Source organism: Leucopleurus acutus, assembly GCF_964270905.1.
Source record: "Leucopleurus acutus genome assembly, chromosome: 2".
Lineage (NCBI taxonomy): Eukaryota > Metazoa > Chordata > Mammalia > Artiodactyla > Delphinidae > Leucopleurus > Leucopleurus acutus.
In genome coordinates, this window is record NC_139143.1 from 42,079,621 (window position 1) to 42,097,831 (window position 18,211).

At 51.1% G+C, this 18,211-nt stretch overlaps 1 protein-coding gene across 1 annotated transcript; it reads right to left on the minus strand.

Annotated features, from left to right (window-relative positions):
- Positions 1-17,111: 17,111 nt before the first annotated feature.
- Positions 17,112-17,213, minus strand: BLACAT1 (BLACAT1 overlapping LEMD1 locus; the record flags this gene model as incomplete). The annotated part of the gene is made up of 1 exon (XM_082833643.1): positions 17,112-17,213. The coding sequence occupies one exon, from the start codon at positions 17,211-17,213 to the stop codon at positions 17,112-17,114; it is 102 nt and encodes a 33-aa protein (XP_082689769.1).
- Between the last annotated feature and the right edge of the window lie 998 nt (positions 17,214-18,211).

Here is an 18,211-nt window from a genome sequence, read left to right on the forward strand (position 1 = left end):
TCTCCTTTTCTTCGTCTGTAATGGGGATGAAAACTGTACCTATCTCACAGGGCTGTTATAATACATATAAAGTGCTTGGCACATAGTAAGTACCATATAGATGTTTTCCGCTGTTCTAATTTTTCATGAGCCCTACCCTCAGAAAAATTCTACATCCAGTCTCTTTCTTAGGAGGCTCCATCCCACTTACACTTGCCCATGGGAGTCTATCATTTCAACACTTTCCAGATACTGGGAAAGGACGGACCATCTTTGCATGCATAGTCAGGGAGGCTCCTTGGGTGATCCCAGGCTGTGGTTCCAAGGGCTATGGCTCTAGAGTTTCTGAATAGAGCATCCGTTTCCAAACAAACATGCAACTCGAACATTTGCCAACATCTGAACACTGGATTTACCAAACAAAGACTTTGAAAATTGACACATTTGTTTCAATCAAAGCAAACAAATGATAGGCTTGGGTTATTAGGATGCACAAGCGTTCTATCCACATTTCCCAGAACTGCTTTCAACAAAAAAGCAGCCAGCAGGTGGGACTGCTTCCATTTAAACAGACTATTGGGATGAAACTGGCATTTCTAAAATATTTTCTTGGTCAGGCCTGTGGGGTTTAAAACGAAGCTGGGTTGACAAAGGATTCAATCAGATGATCTGATTGGGTTGAGCCCCCTATTATTTGCAAACCATTCTATCTGAAGTTATTCTCTTGAGGATCCCACTGGCATATCCACGATTCTATTCTCAGTGTTATTCTGTTTAAGAATTCCTGTACTCTGCAGTATCCTGAAATACTTGGTTTTGACGTTTATAGCACCCGTTTTCCTTGGTTTTATCTGTGAAGTCCTGGTCATTAGCTTGTTTTTTGTTTTATCCTCTCCACGGCTGCAAAGATGTTTTGTTCCATTTCTCCAGGGAAACAAGTTTTAATTGCCAATTGACTAGGTATTCAACATGATAAGGTATCTAAACCCTGAGAGCTTCCTCCTTTCATTAAAATGTAGATCCAATTTCTTTTCCCTTAATGCCACATGCTGTTATTAAACTGAAATAACGGAAATAGTAAAAGCCAGATGTCACTTCAGTCTCAGGTTTGACATGGGGCACAATTTCCTCTCCTCAAGTTTAATCTGCTGTTATTTACTAACCCCATCCTTTGGAAGAATGAACAATTTAAATGTAAATGCAATTTACATAGGGGAGCAGATAGTAGATTTGCAGTTTCAATTGCCAATAACCATTTGCAAAGGGGGAAAACTGCAAAGACCAGCAGCTGTCAGGCTGAAGTCTGCATCGCTGGCAGAGTCTCCTGCAACTTTCCTCCCGAATCCACCGGGACCTCTGAACCTCAGCTGGGCAGGTACAAGGAAATGGAGAACTGAGGCATTTCCCCAGATATTTCAAGCTGGACTTACTATTGACTGGGGGAGAAAGAAGGAAGTTTGAGTTTCAGTGAGCTAATCCAGTTGGCATCATTGTTGAAACCATCAACTGACCAATTTATTTCAACAAATATTTATTGATCATCTCCTATGGGACAGACTTTATGCTTGGCCTAAATTAGGGGAGAAAGAAGAGAATACAAAGATACAAAAGCTACAGTCCTTCTTTTAAGGAGCTCATTTCCTTAAAGAGAAAAGAAAGCAAATAACTACAAGAAAATAAGCTGTAGTGCTCCAGGAACCCAGAATTGGAAGGTTCTAAGGGTTGAAAGTTTCATTTGGGCTTAGACTTCTAGAATGAACAGTAATTTGCCCTGTAACAAGGGGGCTGGGGACAGTCATCCTAGGATGTGGTGAGCGAGATGGAAATCAACCAGGTGGACAGGTCTGGCCACTTTATGAAGAGTTCTGTGGGCCAGGCTAAGGACTTAATCACCTCTAGGCACATTTGGACGTTTGTAAGTGGCACATGGCATGACCAAATTTATGTTTGACACTAGGTAGAGGACGATGTGTTTATGTGTTTGATACAATTTCAGTTTGATTCTGAGTGGAGAACGAGTTGGTAGGGCAGAGTCTGGAGGCTACCTGGGGGAGTTATTGCAATAGTCCAGAAAAGAGTTGACTCCGACCTGGACCAGGCCAGTCTGTGGGAGGACAAGAGAGGAAGACACATGATTCGTGAATGATTTAGGAGCTGGAACAGCCCAGACAGGATGTCTGACTGGAGGTTTCCTCTTTGTCTCACTTGCACAGGCACCACCTGCGTCTAAATCTTTTGCCTCAGCCATGAGCCCGCTTCAAGGAACTATCTGGAGTTTAGTCGACACAGCACTGACACTTAAAAAATTATTCTGTGCTCATTTAGTCAGCCCTTGATTCTCCACACTCCTTTAAGGCAGCAGCAATGCAGATAAGCCGTAGCTCTCTTCTCTTTGGCTTTGGAATTAATTACACTTTTAAGAGCAAATTTGCCTTCCTAATTAATCTTTCTTAGGCTAATATTAAAATTAACTAATATTCTCAGAGCCCGTGACAGTCGGGCAGGGGAAGAGGGGAGCAGGGGAGGGGAGGGGAGTGTGGCTCAGCTCAGTCAGGCTGAGCAGCAGGAGGAAGCTACGCCACACTGAGATCCCACGTGGACCTTCCACGGAGGCCACGAGCTGGGCCTGGCTCGTTGAGAGGTGGCTGTGTAGCTAGAGAGTCAGATCCCTTGGGAGTTCAGTGACTGAGCACCTACTACACACCCGGCACCCTGCTAAGACTGAAGATGAGCAGTTGGATAAAGCGGAGTGTCTGCTTTCAAGGAGCCGCCTGTTTAATGGGGACAACAGAGGAGCGAACAGATTGTTTAATGAAATGCAGTGAGGGCTCTGGCAGAAGCATCCTCTCAAGAGAATAAGGCATGAACAAGGTTAATGGAAAAACAAAACCAAATTTGTGTGAAACAAAGAGAAGAAAGTCGCTTAATTGCCATTTTATAAACACAACAGCAAATATGCTTTCAATAAGATTGAGTGCATACAGTTTCTTCTTTCAGCACCCAAATTAGTAAATGCTGCTTATGTGAAGTACAGTAAGACATGATCTTCCCTAGTGGTTTTCAAGCTATGATACTCCAGCCCCAAGATTTCCTCTAACCTGCTATGGAGGGGTGGGGGGCACAGGACAGCCCCACTCCAGGGCAGCCAGAACTACTCCACCCGTGCCAGCTTTACATATTGGGCTCCTACGAGGATTGCCTTTAAAGGCAGAATTTCACTGCTACTCAAAGTTAGGAAGCTACCCATCTACCCTGTTCTCTGTGCTGCTTCTTAAAACCAAAATGGATCTATCTTCTAGTCCTGTTATGAAGACAAACCAACCCTTAGGTGCTGACAAATTATTATCTTGAGGGCTCCCTTTCTGGTATCCTATAGGTCCTGTACAGGGAGATTTATTGTGCATAACCCAAGTGCAAGAAACTTTGGGTAATCTGTGGCCAATAGAAAGACATCTAAAATGTGGTTTTTGTTCTCAAAGGGATTACGTTCTAAATGGAGAAACAAACAAAAAACACGTAAGATAAAAGGTAAGAAGTCAAAGTTCATAATCAGATACCAACACAGTACCCAAAAACGCTGTAGAAGTTCAGAAGCAGAGAAAAAAAATCACCCCTGGTGAGGGGTGGGAGGTGTTCCGGGAGAGCTTCCTGGAGGAGGTGGAACTCGGAGTGGGACATACCGAACAAGTAAAGTCTGGATATGCAGAAGTAGGAGGATGGGCATTACAGGCAAGGACAGACACATCATGAACAAAGACCTGGAGTAGTGATGGGGATGAGAGCAGTCTAGCTTCAGCAAAGGATTCGCTTTACATAAGTGGATGGACACGCTTGGCCCAGATGAGGCCTAGGATTTCCTACGAGGGTGTAGGGCCTCAGGTCCCTTATGCCTCCAGGATCCTCCCATTCTGGGGCCCTCTGATGCCAATGATGGGTTGCCCCTAGAGGCCTCTGACAGGGTGCTCAGTGATGACAGCAGGGCCATCAGAAAGACTAATCTGACAGTGCAGGGCAAGGTGCACTGCAGGGGAAGAGAGGCCAGTAGGGAGCGAGACGCGGGGGTCCTTCACCCTAGTCTCCCCATGGAATGATAATAAGCAGTAGTAGAAGGAATTCAGGGAGGCTGTGGACTGCCAGAGTCTCAACGAGGAGCTCAGGACCCTCCAGAGGACCTCAGAAGCAAATGCAGAGTGGTTCAGTGCAGACTCTGGGGCCAGACTGCCTCTGTCCCTATCCTGGACCTGCCACTCACTATAAGCTCTGTTACCCTGGGCCTTGGCTTTCACATCTGTGAAATGGAAATATAATAATAGTGTACTCTTCATAGAATGACTGAGGACTGAGTTAATGCACCTCAAGTGCTTAATACACTATTTTCAGTAGTGCCCATAGTAAGGCCTCAAAAGTGCGGGCTGTGAGTAAAACCCCATTATTCTGCCGTGGCACCAGTGTCCTATCCCAGGGTTCTTGGTGGGGAGGGGACACAGGTGTGATAGGGCATCCCTCAACCTTATTTAGTATCATAGCCTACCTTTCCCTGTGAACTAGGGGAAGCTGAAAGTATATAGCTTGTCCTCCTATAAAGACCAGTCAGGGATCTGCTTTTCCTCTAAGGACATTTGAGAGAGAGAGAATGCACTGGAGGGAATGGGCTCACACCGCAGGAGGAGAACAACCCACAAAAGAACAGTCAAATTTAATAAAAGATGACAAGCCAAGATGGAGAGGGCATGGTGGGACATCCATTTCTGCCCTTAAAACCCAGGAGAAGTGAATTCCCACGGCTTAAAGGAAAGTCTGTACCAGCAAGGGTTTGAAGACAGGCACAGAAAGATCACCAAGGAGAAGCAGAAGAAGAAAGAACAAGCAGGAGCATAAAATGGAGCCAAGAACGAGGCTAAGAGAGACGGAGACTCCAATGGCCTAAATGTACATTTACTGTCCTTGCAGGAGGAGCTCCAAGCTGACCCAGCTTTCCAGCAGCCACATGCACACAAATCTACAATTCTATACTCATAAAATGAAAACAAAACTACTGTTCCGGAGAATTCTAACTGTTCCTGGTACCAAGAAGTGTGGATGGGGACTTCCTTGGCGGTCCAGTGGTTAAGACTCCGCGCTTCCACTGCAGGGGGCGCGGGTTCGATCCCTGGTCGGGGAACAAGGATCCCACATGCCGTGGGGCATGGCCAAAAAAAAAAGAAGTGTGGATGTTTCACGGGGATCCTCTCAGTGTGCAAAGCAATGAGGTGACCGGCAAAGGGTGAGGCTGGAAGACTCAGGGGCTGGTGAGTGAAGGGCACGAGAAGAAGGACCTCCAAGGCTTTACCCTGAGGACAGTGGAAGCCACTGAAGGTTTTATGATGTGTTTTTGCTTCCACAGTTTTCAAATTCAATTTATTTTAAAGGGTTTCCAGCAGAAATAAATTACAAGCAAGTAGAGCGAAAGTATAATGAAATCCACACATACCCTTCACTCTGCTTCAACAGTTGCCAACATTTTGCCTGTCACCGAAGGGCTTTGAGCCGGGGAGTGGCATGAGGACATCTGTTTGAGGAAGATGCCTCTAGATGCGATGGAGACAATGACAGGAGTGGCGCAGGGACAGGGTACCATTAGCTTGTGGCAACCCATTCATTCATTTACTCGTTCATTCCTTCAACGAATATTTCCTGAGTCCTGCCACGTGCCTGGCACAGTTCTTGGTGCTGTGGACTTAAGGGTAAATAAAGCAGAAGGGGTTCCTGCCCTGCTAGAGCTTATGCCTCTTAAGGGGAAAGCACATAGACAAGCAAATGAAGTGAACAAGAGAATTTCAGAGTGTGATAATGAGACTGACATGGGACAGAGAAGGACTTGGGAGGGAGGGGTCTAATTTTTAGAATGGGTGGTCAGGGAGGGTCATCTGTACCTGGAACAGCAAGAAAGTCAGGGTGGCTCGAGCAGCATCAGTGAGAGGGTGGTAGAGATGAGACCGGAGGGCAAGGTGAGAAGGGATGACAGCTTGGACTAAGGTGGTAGCCGTGGAGATGGAAGCAAGTAGATTTGAGGGAGATTTAGGAGGGAGAGCCAACAGGATGTGGTGATGGATCGAATGGGGAGGTGGAGAGTGGGGGGGGGGTGTCAAGATGACTCTTTGGCTTGAATTGAAGGATGATTTCTGGCTCGAATATCTAGGTGGTCAAGGGTGCTGTTCACTGAGTCAGGGAAGAGGAGTAATGGGAAGGGTCCAGACCCCCAGGTGGCCCCCTCACAGCCTTTCAAAATGAGGGCCTGGCAAAGTGAAGCCACTCCTACCACCAGCCCCAGTCAAGACACCAACTAGCTGTGTAACTTTTGGATGAGACAGTTCCTCGGGCAATTCTGAATGATCATCACCTCCACCCCTCACCCTCCAAAGCAGGACCAACCCACCTTCCCCTCCAACACACAGACAAGTACAGAAGGACGCTTGTGAGCCCAGCTTAACCTGCTTGGCCAGTAAAGGAGACGCCACAGCGATGATATAACACAGCCGCAGGGGAAGGGGGAGCACTGAGCCCACCCAGTGAAATACGGTACCCGTGGTGATGTTTCTATCACGAGAGCAGGGGTCCTCTGAAGCCTGCCATTCTGAGGCTTGGCTCATTTCAGTGTCCCCTGTCTCAGGAGGATATTAGGGCTGCGGCTTAAAGGGAGCAGGATTTTGCTGGGAGGCAATATACAGGTCTGCCTAGAGGAAGTCTGGAATTAGAACAGTGTTACACCCACACCCTGTGACTTTGCATGGTGCATCGATTTACCAGAAGGGACATAAAAAGTGGCCTGTGAAGACAGCTGGGTGGGGGAGGGGAAGACCCTAAAGTGCAATCTGGACAGGAGACCACGGGGGCTAGGGCAGGTGTCTGTTTCTGGAAATGACTCCTCCACTCTCTTTTGCCTGCTTTTTAGCTATTATCTATCCTTGCCGCACCTTGCCCTAGAAGGGCATTTTTCCCAGCTGTCTCTTGGGGGAGGGGGCCGGCAGGGACGGGCATTCGGGGTCATTGTCTGGGAACGAATCCTGGACAGCAGGAGGCCGCTGTTCTCACTCCTCATCCCGTCATCTGTCACCCAGCGAGGGCAGCCGGCCGCCAGGCTGCGGATTGCCTAATGAAGACAGAGAGGTGGCTCCGGCTGTGTGCAGGTGCCGCTTCCCCATTAACAGAGGTGACATTCCGAAACAGTACTCATTACAGAGCAGACATTGGACAGGGCTGGGACACATACTGATGGCAGCAGAGCCAGCCAGCGTCTGTCTCAAATCCCACTGCCCCTGAGAGAGCGAGCGAGAGCCAGAAAGAAGCGTCACAAGCGTCAAACCCACAGGCCCTTCACTTTGCAGAGAAAAATGAATTCTTGCCTTCCCTGACATTTAACGCTAAGTCATTCTCTCCACTGCTTGCAGACCCAGGGGGCCTTAGCTTCAGGCCCACCCAAACGTTGACCAGTCCTGATGAATGCCCCAGCCCCTTCCTTCCTGGGAAGGGCTCTGGTATGGATGGCTGTGTGTGGATGGGGGAACTGGTCCTCAAAATGATACCTGGATCCGGAGCCCGTGAGGTCTTGCTTTAGAGTTGGAATGGGCCCAAGGTGTAGCTAGGAGAGCTGATGGCTAGGCTAGGGAGAAGAACTTCCAGGCTGAGGTTATCAGGGACTGGGGAGGGTGGACAAGCAAAGCCGTGGAATCTCCTTCCCACTGAACCGTAAGAGCAGGACAGATCTCCATCCTGGCTACGATAGGATGCGCGGTTTCCCTTGAGACTGGGGGAGCCTTCCCATCAGCTCCGGAGAGGCAGAAATGGCAGATTTAGGTTTCCGCGCCTACCAAAGCTCGGTGCAAAGTGGCGAAAGGAAGAGGCTGCACCCACGCACGCACCGCCTCATGTACAAGCATCGTCAGGGAGCCCCAGCACCCCGAGCCGCTCTGCGCGAGCGCACTAGGCCCGCTGCGCCCGCCGCCCCCGCTCCCCAGCAGGGCGCCCCCGCCCCCGCCCTGCTTGATTTTAAACCCGCAGCAGACGGAACTCGACTTAAAATAACTATTTTGACAGTTCAGATGTAAATATGTGAGCGATGCGTGGGGCTGTTTTTCCTTCACACTTCCCCTCACCCCTCGCTCCCTACGGCAGCCCCAACTCTGTTGAGGCGGAAATGATGGGAGAGCGCCGCCTGCAGGATGCTCCCCAAAACGTGGCCAGGGAAGTGACTCGTCCTAGACCGCTCTGCCCTGGGGGGACGGGGAGAGTCAGAAGTTAGAGGAACCCTTGCTGACTTTCACCACACCACACTACTGTGCTAGAGTCAGTACGATATGTGAGATATGCAAAATCTCCTGCCACTTTTAATTCTTTCAACTAACCCCTTCACTTAACTCACTGAACTCCTGCTTTGTGCCAGGCACTAAGTAAGCATTTTAGCACATGCTGTCTTATTTGATCCTCAAAAAACATGGGGCGAGCATTATTATCTGTATTTTACATATGGAAAACAGAGGTTTGGGGAGATTGAGTTGTCTAGGCTGCCGTAGCTAGCGAAGAGAATTGAGATCAGAACCCATGTCCTGTGCTCTTCCCCACCATAGCCAGTCGAGAGGAAGGAAGGTGGAGGCAGAGATCCACCCATTCTATAAGGAGGGAAACCAGAGTTTAGACAGACGAAGTCACACGTCTTTCTGGCCACTAACAAGCATCTTAGCTGGGGCAGATCCAGGACAGAAACACAGCATCTTTAGGACCGCCAGCCCATGCCTCTCTCCCCAGTCTGGACCCAGGCTGTGTGTTGGGACATGATGGGACATCCTTTGGAAAGAGGGTAGGAGAAAAGGTACTTGGAGAAAGAAAAGAGGAGGAAGGGAAAAGGAGGGAGGAGGTCTAGAGAGTGAAGGAGCTTAAGTAGGCATAGACTGCATAGCCTGGCCAGGCAGAGCTGTGAAGTAGGGGAAGTTCATTGTCAGAGCTCCCAGCTACCCCTTTCTTTGCCCCCTTTTCCCCACCAGGTGCCCTCTCCCCCCACCAACCCATGCCGCCCTGGGGCCAGATGCCCACTGATACTCCCATGCTTTTCTCCCATCCTAATGAAACCTGCTCCGGGAGGGAATCCAATGTATTCTTTGATGCTGTGGGGCAAATGCCTGATAACTGCCCAGTGTTCACCATCCTCCTGGATGACAAGCCCCAGGGAATCAAATCCTGAAGTAAAAGAAAGGAAGCACTACTGAAATGTCAGACTCCTGGAGAGAAAAGGAATTTGGGAGCAATAGGGCCCACCTGTGACAGGAGAGGCTACGTATAGCACCTGTTTGCAAGGTGATTGCTGGCTTTGCATGTGCATACAGCTATGGGCAAATGTCGTAGAGGTTAGCAAAGTGGAGAGAGAGGTCCTGGGATCTGTGCTTTGAACATGCCTTCTGCTCCATCCTTCAAGTCTCAGCTTAAATTCCACCTCACTGCGAAACCTTCCCTGATCCCTCCCCACTCTCCAAACACTTTGCTTGTACTCTACATCTTGCATGTCACATCCTTCAAGCCTTTGCATGTTGCTTTTTATTAAATCGTGAGTTCCTCAAGGGGCAGGGCAATGTCTGATTTCCCTGTGTTTCTCCTACAGCTCTTCCCAGAGGGCTTTGCACAGTCAGGACTCAATATTGATGGGACGGATTGAACTGACAGGCGTGCACAGCACACATTTCCCCACACAAGGGGTAAGGACTGGGATACTGACAGCAGAAGGGCCAGGGGCAGGCACCCCAGCTGACTCCTGGAGACTGAAAGGTGTGGGGCACTTATTTGTCCCAGACCATCAGCGACCACTATTGAGTGCTTATGTCCTAGCACTGTGGTGGCTGCTCCGGGAGAAGGGGCAGCCCCTCCCAGGAGCAGTCAATCCACCCTCTAAACTATGGAGCAGCATGTGACACTTCAGCCTCATCCTGCCCCGGCTACTCCATGCCTTACAGGATGCTGGCTCTGGGGTTAAACCTGATGGCTCTAGCTCTCTGGCCCCCTCAGAGCCTCTTGCTTCAGTGATAATTTGGATTTGCTGGCCCTCCAGTCAAAGTGGAGTTATGATATAATAATTCTTTTAAAAGATAGTTTTTAGGGGTAAGACAGGAATAAAGACACAGACCTACTGGAGCACAGACTTGAGGATATGGGGAGGGGGAAGGGAGAGCTGTGACAGGGCGAGAGAGAGTCATGGACATGTACACACTAACAAACGTAAGGTAGATAGCTAGTGGGAAGCAGCCGCATGGCACAGGGATATCAGCTCGGTGCTTTGTGACCGCCTGGAGGGGTGGGATAGGGAGGGTGGGAGGGAGGGAGACGCAAGAGGGAAGAGATATGGGAACATATGTATATGTATAACTGATTCACTTTGTTATAAAGCAGAAACTAACACACCATTGTAAAGCAATTATACTCCAATAAAGATGTAAAAAAAATTTTTTTAAAAGATAGTTTTATTGATATATAATTCACATACTGTATGATATAATCATTCTTGTTCCTAATATTATGGCGTCTTACAGCATCTGTCTCTCCTTTAAGTCTGAAAATTCCCATTTGTTACATCACTAGTCTTGAGAAGTACAACTAAAGGTCTTTATTCTCCTGAAAAAATAAAAGCATCTTTATATCTGTGTGGTCATATTGTAGTGCTGAACCACCTTCCCTGTTCTCCACCTCACCTCCTCCAGCCAGCTTTATCCCACTATTTCTGTGAGGTGCTAGGAGGCAGGAGGCCAGCCTTCCCCAGTTTCTAGATAGCACAAGTGAGGCTCACAGCCCCAGGGGCTCAGCGTATCTCCTGAAGCCACCTCCTAGGCCCCATCACCTCACTTTATGTTCACACTCTGCTTCCTCCCAGTCTCCCTTCTCCACAACAGAGCTGGTGGAAATAAATGTTTAGCTTCTGCTGCTGCCGTGTATCACAGTGCAAAATAAACACTAGGGTAGATGCCCCATCTACTCTGACAACATAATTCATTTACTGCAGAGGGATATAATAAAGTCTTTATTACAGCAATTAACAGAGCAGCATTTGCCAGCATGCTTTTCAGAGGCAACCAGAAAAGCTCTTACTCCAGGTGCATAGATTTCGGAAACCATGTATCTTGGGCCAAAATGAAACCAGTTAGAGGCTTGGTGAATGGGTCCCAGCCCCTCTAGAAAAATTAGCCATCCAGGAGTCAGTTCACCTCAATGCAGGAGCCCGACACAATATGATTGTACTTTACTGGGTGAAGACCTGGATCTGTCTCCAGGTTCATGGTCTTAAGGACATGCATGAAATGCTCCCTCCAAACCCACCCACCCCAGCTGTTGGGCTCAAATCTCACTGACCATCAAAGCATATAGGTGGGGAAGGTTAGCACCACTGGCTCTCAGGGGTACCTTGCCACTGAGGTGGGTGGTGCATAGGGAGAGGACCAGAGGCTGGGCCAGGGAGGGAGGCTAAGAAATCCTTTCATTAAACCCTGCTTCAAGAGCATCATCAAAGTTTAAGACCTCAAGCCTCTGGAAAGAAATGGCTGTTGGGGGGTGGGGGGAGGGAAGGAGAGAAACTCATGAGTCTGCTCTCCGGCCTGGAGAATATATGCTAACTGGCTTTGGGCATAAAAACTGGACAAAGGCATGAAGGAAGCCCAGTTGCCCCAGTTCTTTGGTGGAGGGGCAAAGGAAAGGGAGGTACCGCTTTAGATTCCTTAGTGATGTTAAGTACATCTGATTACTAATAAACCAAACTTAGCTCTCCAGCCCCCTTCAAGGGGCCAGGGGTTGGCTTGTACCAACAGGACATTCTTCCAGAATGTCCTGTTGGTACAAAACCAGAACCAGCTCTGGTTTTCCCAAGAAGGGCAGCAGCCCCAGTGTCATAGCTTTGTGGGAAAAACTCATTGCAAGCAGCAGCTCTTCCTTTTTTCTCTGGAACAGACTATCAGGAAGACGATGGGGAGTTTTGATCTCCTTAAAAACATAAAACTGAGCACCTAAGCCACTAGAAAACCAAAGGCTCAAAAGTGCAGAGGCAAACCACTGTCAGACAGTTCCCCTGGTTGAGGGGTGACCCAGTGGGTTCCCGTCTCCTCCGTTACTCTTTTCCCCTCTCAGGCCTCTGGGAGAAGGTACTGCATTGAAGGATGAGGGCAGAAGCCAGCCTGGCCTCTCTGGAACAGAGAAAGTCAGACCTTTGAGCAACATGAACAATGGGATAAAAATAGCAGTGTTGCCATGGCAACGAAGGCTGGGAGAGTCCTGAGGATCTCTGGGTCCTGCCATCTTCCCCTTCAGCCTTCCTCCCGCCTCTCGGATGGAACACAGGAATAAGCTGAGGGAGAAGGGAAGACTGCCCAAGGGGAAGGAGACAGACCAGTAACCCACTAGGAAACCCTTAAACTCCAAAGCCTGAGGCTTCTGCCAGAGCCTGGGCTCCCAAGTCTTGGGACTCCTGGGTTTTAGAATTTCTTCCTCAGTATAACAAGTTCATCCAGGGATGTCCAGGGTACCCCCCACACTGCACCCTCCTGGTGGATGGTCCTGACATCCTGGGCTCCCCTGTGAACAGCCAAGGTCACTGTTTAGTCTTCATGGTCTGTGGTTCTGATCCCAGATAGGACTGGCCACAACAGCCCAGCACAGGGCGCACTGACTTGGGAGTATGGCCTGAGGCATAGAGGATTAACTCCCACGACCCTCCATTGTTCACAACTTGGCCTTAGGGAGCAGTTTGTATTGGGAACAGGGTTATGGCGGGGACAGCTATCTCTTGCTCTTGCTTTTGTGTCCGGGGATGGAGCATTCACTCTTTGGGAACAGCTTCTGGTTCTTGGTTCTCGTGGTGTCAGCCCCATCACCAGCTGGACACAGCAGCCACCTTCAGGGTGAACACCACGCTTTCTGGGCCAGCGTGCAAGGAGCCCACCAAACACAGCAGCCCGAGATTTTCTTCTCTCGTGCAATCGCATCTTCATGGTTGTGGAAGACACTTGTGTCTGTCTCCAAAAGTTCAAGCCACACCTGGGCACATCTGATCCAATGTACCCTTGCAATGTATGCCTTCCTGTGAGGTAGGGAGGAAATGGGTCTTGTCGCCACCTTTTACAGGGGCTGGGAGAGAGGAAGCAAGTTGCCGAGGTCAGGAGTCAGCCATGGGGGAGCTCTGGGAGACTGGGGGCTGCAGCTCTCTATCCAAAGACGGTCATCAGCCCATCCCACCCCCGGCACATCCCAGACCCCCGGGCAAAATGCACATTCAGTCTGTAGATAGCAGATTGCAGCCTGAGGCACTTCCCCTTGCAGAAGGCAAGGTAATAAGGTGGGGTGGGTCAGTCAGCTTGGAGATGGGCTCACCAGCAGCTGTGCAAAAGGGTTACGTAAACTGGGGCAGCGAGCGGGTCCTTGAGTTCCATCTGCAAGGTGTGTGTGTATAAGAGAGACCGTGCACAAAAGTGGCACTTGGCATGGCCCCAACAGGGCCTGGAATTGGAGTCCTGGCTACAAGAAGGAGAGACAGAACTTCAGGGCATCCTGGTTCCCTGAGCGGGGAGTGCTGGGTAGGATTCTAGCAGGAGAGGCTCTGGGTGCCTTGGCTTTCCTTCTCACTCCTCCCACCCTTTCCTGGATCTACCATATCACTCCCATCCACCCTCCCCGCACATTTGCTGCATGCACAAAGCACACCAGCTGGGGCACAGGAAACCTGCAACCCCTCTGGTTCCATAGCCTTGAGCCCCACTGAGGTTCAACTTCCCAGACCCACAGAGCCCTGGACTCTGGAGGGGACTTAGAGGACATTAGTGCAGTCCCTTCTTTATAGTTGAGGAAATTGAATCCCAGAAATAGGATATAATTAGCCTAAGGTTACGCCATCAGTGACGAAGCAGGGCTAGAACCCAGGAGAGCTGGTTCCCGGCTCAATGCTCTTTTCATCCCACTGTGCTACTTTGTGCATAGTTCGGTTGGTTAAATTATTGCTGTTGTTTTTTTTTTTTCCAAAAATAAATCTTCCTATATATTCCCATTGACCCATATGCTACATGCAGAAAGCCCTTCTCTGGGAATGGAGAAGGAAATGACATTCTAATAAAAAAAGACCTGAGACAAGAAGTTCCTCGGGATCCCTCCGGCCAGGGTCCCAGACAACACTCAAGTCGTAAGAGCCTCAAGCACCCTTCACGTCTCTTTATCCCGCCACACAACAGCCCACATAACTAGAGAGGAAATGAGCCGGCGGCGTTCTCCCTTTTATAGATGGGAAAGCGAAGCCCTCTCACCTGTCTGCGAGGAGGACTCAGTGCCACGCAGCAAGACTGGGAGGCCAGACCCCTCCTCGGAATCGTCTACTCATGTTGCCACCTGCCTCACCCCTGGAGCTCTTCGTCCCCACCTCAAGGCAGGGTCTGGGAGAGAACATTGGAGTGGAGGAAATTAGAAACAGGGAGGACAAAACAGTGCAACCTGACCTCTGGGAAGGCGTGAGACTCAGGGCAGGAAACGAGGCAGCCAGACCCCACCCCCAGCCCCTAAAAGGAACAGGAGGAAGAAAAGCCTGGGCTACAAGTCAGGTGCTTGGGGCACGTGGTCTGTGGATGCGGGGGCTGCTTCTGCCTTTTTGGGTTAAACTTCTCCCCTGGGCTCCCCTTCGAGATGCTGAGAGGGGCCAAGTCCCCATTTCCCTGAGAAGGAAACTGAGGGACGATAGATTGTGGGGTGAGTTGGCTAGAAGCTGCTGCCGCCTCCTACTCAGCTGCAGTGTTGGCCTCAAACTTCGCCCTGGATGAAAAAGGGGCCACAGCTTGGAGGCCAAGGGCAGCTGTCTGCAGATACAGCTGGGCCTTGACCTTGGGACCTCTCCATGTTCCCATAGCAGGGGCTCAAGATATCCAGTATCCCTCCGGAGCCAATGGAGTTCCCCTGGGGGAAGCAGCTCTCTGAGCTGGCTCACTGCCAAACCCCTGCAGCTGAAATGCCTGCCAAGCCTGAGAGCACAGGGGAAAGCTCTCATTCACCACCCCTCCCGCATATGTTTCCCACTCTCCTGACCTTTCCTCCAGGTGAGCCCATGTGGTCAGGACAGAACACCCAACACCTCTGTCTCCAGGGATACAATTTCATCCTCCACCACAGGAGTGACTTCGCTGGGGCTGCAGCCTCGCAGGCAACTGCTAGAGACGTACCTGGCCTCCAGGTGGGCTCTCCCGCCCGTCAAGGAACCCTTGAAAGCGTTTCTGCCCATCTCTTTGCCTCACCGAGGCCTCTGCTGTCCAAGAGGCTGAAGAACCAGGGGGTTTTTCTTCTGTCCCTTGTGACCCCACTGGCCTTTACTGCTCCTTCCTCGAGGGAAGGACTTCTGTTTATAATTCTTTGGATATAAAAGGAAATAACAGATTGCAGAAGGTTGGGGCTGGGCAGTAAGGGCAAAGGAGGGGGTTGGAGGATGGGAGGAGAGAAATCTTAAGCTGTGCTCTAGCTTTGCAAAGAGGACCTGGATACCACCAAATCCGCCAAAAGCCCAGGAAATGCCCCTGCGTGTGGGACTTGAGGGAGACCGGCAAAGGCTGCCAGGATAGAATGTGCCCTTGCTTCTGCATGAAACAGTGGAGGAGGTGTCCTGTCCTCCCTAACTACCCAGAGAGGTCCACATTCCAAGGAGAGGGGTACACAGCCCCTCCTGTCCTGGGGCCCTGACCTCCTCTACCCAGGTCACTTGTTATGTTTCAGAAAGGTTATTCTGTCCCTGGATGGCAGAGGGGCTGTGACTTTGTTCCTGGGTTGAATTGTTCCTGTGATGAAGTAGAGGGCAGACTTGCTAAAGCTACAGAATCTGCCTAAAGTGTCTCGGCCGCTGGCGTTGCTGCGTGACCCTCTAGCACCTGAGAGGTCCAGGCACAGTGACAGAAGGCCGAGTTTCATCAAAATGGGAGGCAAGGAAGGAAGCGAATGGTTTTTTGTTTGCTTCCTACCTCCTGGAAATAGGCTGGGAGTGGAGACAGATTCTGACCCTGAAGGTTGCTGGAGGTAAGGAGATTAGGGGACAAGTCAAGGAAGGTCTTAGAGGGCCCCCTCCTCCCAGAGCGTCCCCTAAAGGCACCACATGCCAGCATTTCCCCCTCTAGGGCTTCTGAGAAGAGAAGGCAGGGGCAGGTGAGTGAGGCAGGAGATGGGAGAACAAAGGGAGGGCTCAGTTTAGTTCAGGAAAGGGATCACCCGGTCTGGCCCCGGAAGGCAGTCCCTGAGGAGGGGAGTCAGGGCCTGGGAAGGAGGCCGCCCACATCTGAGCTGCTGCCGAGGAGACATAGTGGAGATGAGTGGGCAGAGAGGCCGGGCTGGAGGGAAGGCTGCTTTCTGGAGTGTGGGAGAGAGCAGTGCGGAGGGAGACGCAGAGCCTGCTGTGAGCTGGGGCAAGGTGAGGACAGACATCTGCCCAGCCCCTCACTGGCCCTGCACAGCCACGCCGCTCACAGCCAGGCGGCCTCCCTCAGGCCTGGCCCAAAGGGACGCTGGGAGGGGACAGACGGTAAAGGACTCATCTCCTGGCCACATTCCTGTGGACTCGGCTCTGGGCTCTGGAGGCTCGCGCCTCAGGTCCTGGCATCCTGGGAGAGACTCCATCCTGGGCTTGGAGCAGGTCTGTCTCACACATCTACCTGCCTGAGGCCTCTCCCACGGTCAAGGCTGCTGGGAGTTTCTCTGGCAGAGCAGCCAGTTTCCCATTTAGCAACAGCTCCCCTGGCCCAAGGCAGCATGTCCCTCATGGGAGTGGTTACCCTGAGCAGAGTCCCAGAGCCCTCGGGACCTCAGGACAGAAAGAAGCTCCGTTCCTGGGGCCTCCCTGGGGCTTCTCAGTCTCTGGAAGGCACACGGCAGGTCCTGGGCTTCCCCTGGTGTGACTGGGGCCTCTCTTCAGGGAGGTCTCAGGATTGGAAACCCAGGGGCAGGAGGAGGCCAGGGCACACAGGAGGCTGATGCTCACAGGTTAGACGGGGTCAGGTGGTCGGGTCGCCTGAGAAGAGCCCTGGCCAGATGGAAACTTCCTGCTCCAAGCCTCAGACAGAAGCAGGCGCCTCAGGCCTAGGACCTGCTGGGGGCTGAAGAAGGGGCCCTGGCTCCGCTCACACCGCCGTTTCCCGCTCTCTGTGAACTTCCTCCTTCTTCCTCTTCATCTTGCAGAAACCGTGGAGGCCACAGAAGCAAGCGAAAGTGAACTGGGGCATGCCCTGGGCCAGGCTGGGCGCTGCTCACCAGAGAAGATCTGCAGGGAAAGGCAGAGGAGGAAGAGGGGGCAGGAGAAAGGCAGGAGAGAGAAGCAAGCTGGGGTTAACATCCTGGAGCCCTCCTGATGCTGCCCAGGCCCCGCTAGACCTCTCACACCGCTGGCGGACGGGGCGCGCCACCAAACAAAGGCCTCTTTGAAACCTCAGTGTTTCCCGGTCGGTGGAGTTGATGTCATTCCTCAAATTGGAGCCTGGGTGAGTCCAGGGTAGAGAAGAGAAGGCCCCAGCTGCAGCTACCTTTGTCCCCCTCCCGCCCCTCTGCCTCCCCTCGTCACCACACACCTATGCTTGGGAACAGGAATCAAGCCAGCTCAAAATAACTCTGTCTTGTGCCACCTTGCACAGGTTAGAGGTGGCGGGGGGGGGGGTTCCCACTGGATCCTTTAGATCACACAGTCCGATAATCCAAGTGTGGGACTTTGGGGACCTTGAAGGAAGTCCCTCATCCAGCACAGCCTCTACCCTGACACCTGGAACTGAGTCTCAGATTCCTCCCTTCCCTAACGGCCCCAATTTGTCTGAAACCCTTAGGGAAATCTATAGGGAACATAAGGCACTTGCTTTAACCACTCCGGGCAATACAAATCCCCATCCTCCTCAGTAGAGAACAGACAGCACAGAGTTCTTTTAGCCAACAGGCTATTTTATTGAGCACCTATGCTGGGCAAAGGGCTTGGGAGGTAAGAATGTAAGGGTAAGGGTATGCCTTCTTCCCTGGCACAAAAGTCAGTCTGAGGTAGGGGCTGAGGCTGGATTTACCCCAGCTGGGCATGTTGTCCCCCACCTCTGGCTGACACGACCCTCATCACAGGCAGCAGGGGCCCCTCTGGTATCTGCTGCATGGGAGGGGGCTTCAGAAGACCAGCTCTCAATCTGTGAAAGTATCCCTTTCTCCAAACACTCACTGAGGTCTCCTTGGCCTCAGCCATCCGCAGATG